This window comes from Caenorhabditis briggsae, assembly GCF_000004555.2.
Source record: "Caenorhabditis briggsae complete genome, chrIV, whole genome shotgun sequence".
In the NCBI taxonomy this organism is placed as follows: Eukaryota; Metazoa; Nematoda; class Chromadorea; order Rhabditida; family Rhabditidae; genus Caenorhabditis; species Caenorhabditis briggsae.
The window spans coordinates 16,517,343-16,519,690 of record NC_013487.2 but is presented as its reverse complement, the minus strand read 5'-3'; the positions used below and the strand labels follow the sequence as shown (position 1 = coordinate 16,519,690).

General features: G+C 41.4%; 1 protein-coding gene across 1 annotated transcript in view; it reads right to left on the bottom strand.

Moving 5' to 3' along the window:
- Positions 1-2,348, bottom strand: part of CBG16813 — a gene marked incomplete at both ends in the record, with an annotated part of 10,795 nt that overhangs the window by 787 nt on the left and 7,660 nt on the right. The window contains 2 exon segments of the mRNA XM_045236337.1: positions 199-1,370; positions 1,382-1,501. Coding sequence (XP_045096064.1) covers positions 199-1,370; positions 1,382-1,501 — 1,292 coding nt within the window.

Below are 2,348 nucleotides of genomic sequence, written 5' to 3'. Positions count from 1 at the left end.
GTGGCTAACTAGTAAAATGTTGCTGATATCCTGATAAACATTTTACTAGCTAACCGCTTTTTGATATCTTTCAAAAGAAGTGAGATATATAGGCTCAAAGTGGACGATCCGGGTGTCGTTCTATTAGAGGTTTTACGGTATATGGGCTTAAAAGTTAGGAGGCACTTCTATTACAGATTTTACGGTAGTTACACTTACCGTCTCTCCGTCAACAAGCTCATCGTGAGCGTCCTAGTGAATTCCAACTGCCTGACAACGCCATCTCCTCCCTTCCACTTCCCATTCCCACCAGATCCTTCTCGCAGCTTCCACTCTCTCAGGACTACTGGAAATCGATTCTCCAGAATCTCAGGATCCGTAATTCGTGTATTCGTCATGTGCGTGTGCACTCCACTCCGCCCATCAAACCCATTTCCAGCGCCAGCTCCTCCTGCTATGGTCTCATAGTACCCACATTTCTCATCTCCAAATACCAAATTATTCATACATCCTTGGCTAGCAGCCACGACGTCGAAGGTTCTAAAGATGACGTCACAAAGTCGCTGACTAGTCAGAACGTTTCCAGCGACAACAGGAGCAGTTTCAGATGGACTTAGAATAGTTCCATCTGGAATTATAATTTTAATGGGCGCCAAACATCCATTATTCAATGGGACATCCTTCTCAACGAGACATCTCAAACAATAAGTGATTGCCGACATGGTAACAGCTCGTGGAGCATTACAAGAGCTATAAGATTCGGGTCCGGTTCCTGTGAAATCAAATGTTGCTGAGCCATCGTCCAGATTGATGTTGACAGTTAGCTGGATCCTAGTTCCATCATCCATATAGTCTTCTCCAGTCAATTGACTCTTCCCAGTAGCTTCCAGAACATTCCTTCCCACTCTCTTCAACATCTCCCTGACACATAACTCTGCGGTATTCTGAATATGTTGCATGTAGGCGTGGACGACGTCTAGCGAGTACTCTTCTATCAAACTAGTCACTAGCTGGATTCCCTTCCGGTTAGCTGCGATTTGAGCATTAAGGTCCGCAATATTGTCATTGATATTTCTGGCTCCAGAGCATCCTGGGACCTTTCCAGGCGCCTTTAATGCCTCAATCAGCGCTTCCTCTTGAAACTTTCCCTCATCCACAAGTTTAAAAGAGATAAAAGAGGCTCCCTCCTGATCGATATGATGTGCATTCGGGGGCATACTTCCTGGTACCAGTCCTCCGATGTCTGCATGATGTCCCCTATTGGCTACAAAGAACACAGGGGTCTTCTGAATGCTCTTGAAGAATACAGGGGTGATTACTGTGAAATCTGGCAAGTGGCAACCTCCGGCGAGGGGATGGTTGGCTAGATAGACATCTCCTTCTTTAATATTCTCAATTCCACGATGATCATTTGGAATTTGACAGTGTATTGCATTCCGCCGAGATGGACCGGGATGTGTGGGGCGTTGGCGATAAGACCTCCATCGGGAGCAAATAGAGCGCAGGAGAAATCGAGGCGTTCCTAGAAATTGTTGAATTAAAATTCTTCACATTTCCGCACTATTTTTGGGATCTGTAGCTCAATTTTGAGCCGAGATGAGGTTTTTTAAACTTGGAACCTGCTACAGGTAACTTTAATCCAATTTATCTGGGTTCCTATGAAAGATATCAAAAAGTGGTCAACTAACAAAATACAGCTGATAATATGGCAAACATTTTATTAGTTGACAAATTCTTGATTTCTACTACAGTAACCTAGATAAATTAGCTCAAAGATTTGTGAGGCATTCCACAAGTTTACACTAAACTTTACATTTTCCACACCCTACGAAAGAGACCTATGCTTTTCGGATTTTTTAAAACTTTGAGAGCATACTAAACAAAAATAGAGCTTCATTTTTGTAGTTGACACTTTTTTGGTAGAAATACACAGAAGCGAGATATGCTAAGATGAGCAACCTAACCCAGCCAATTTCCTAGTATTGTACAAATCAGCAATTGAAGTTGTGAGAAAACGTATATTATTCAAATATTTAGCTTTGTCTAGTCTTGAGCTTCAAAATGAGGCTAGCTAAGTAAGATTAAAGTAATAAAAATATAAGAAAATATCTGATTGTGAGCCAAAATTCGAAAATTGCCAAAAAAAAATTTCAGCCAACTTCTCGAAAATCTACTCCCAATTCATGGATCTTCGCTCAACATCAATTGAGGGTCTGAAGAATCAAGGATTCTCAGAATCCCAAATTGAAACCAAATATTTTATGCATATGAGATATGAGAAGACGGATACAGCCATTATGATTAGTTGGGATGTTCAAAACCCAGAAGATCTGGTTCATTTCAATGAGGAATTCCGAAAAACCTACAGA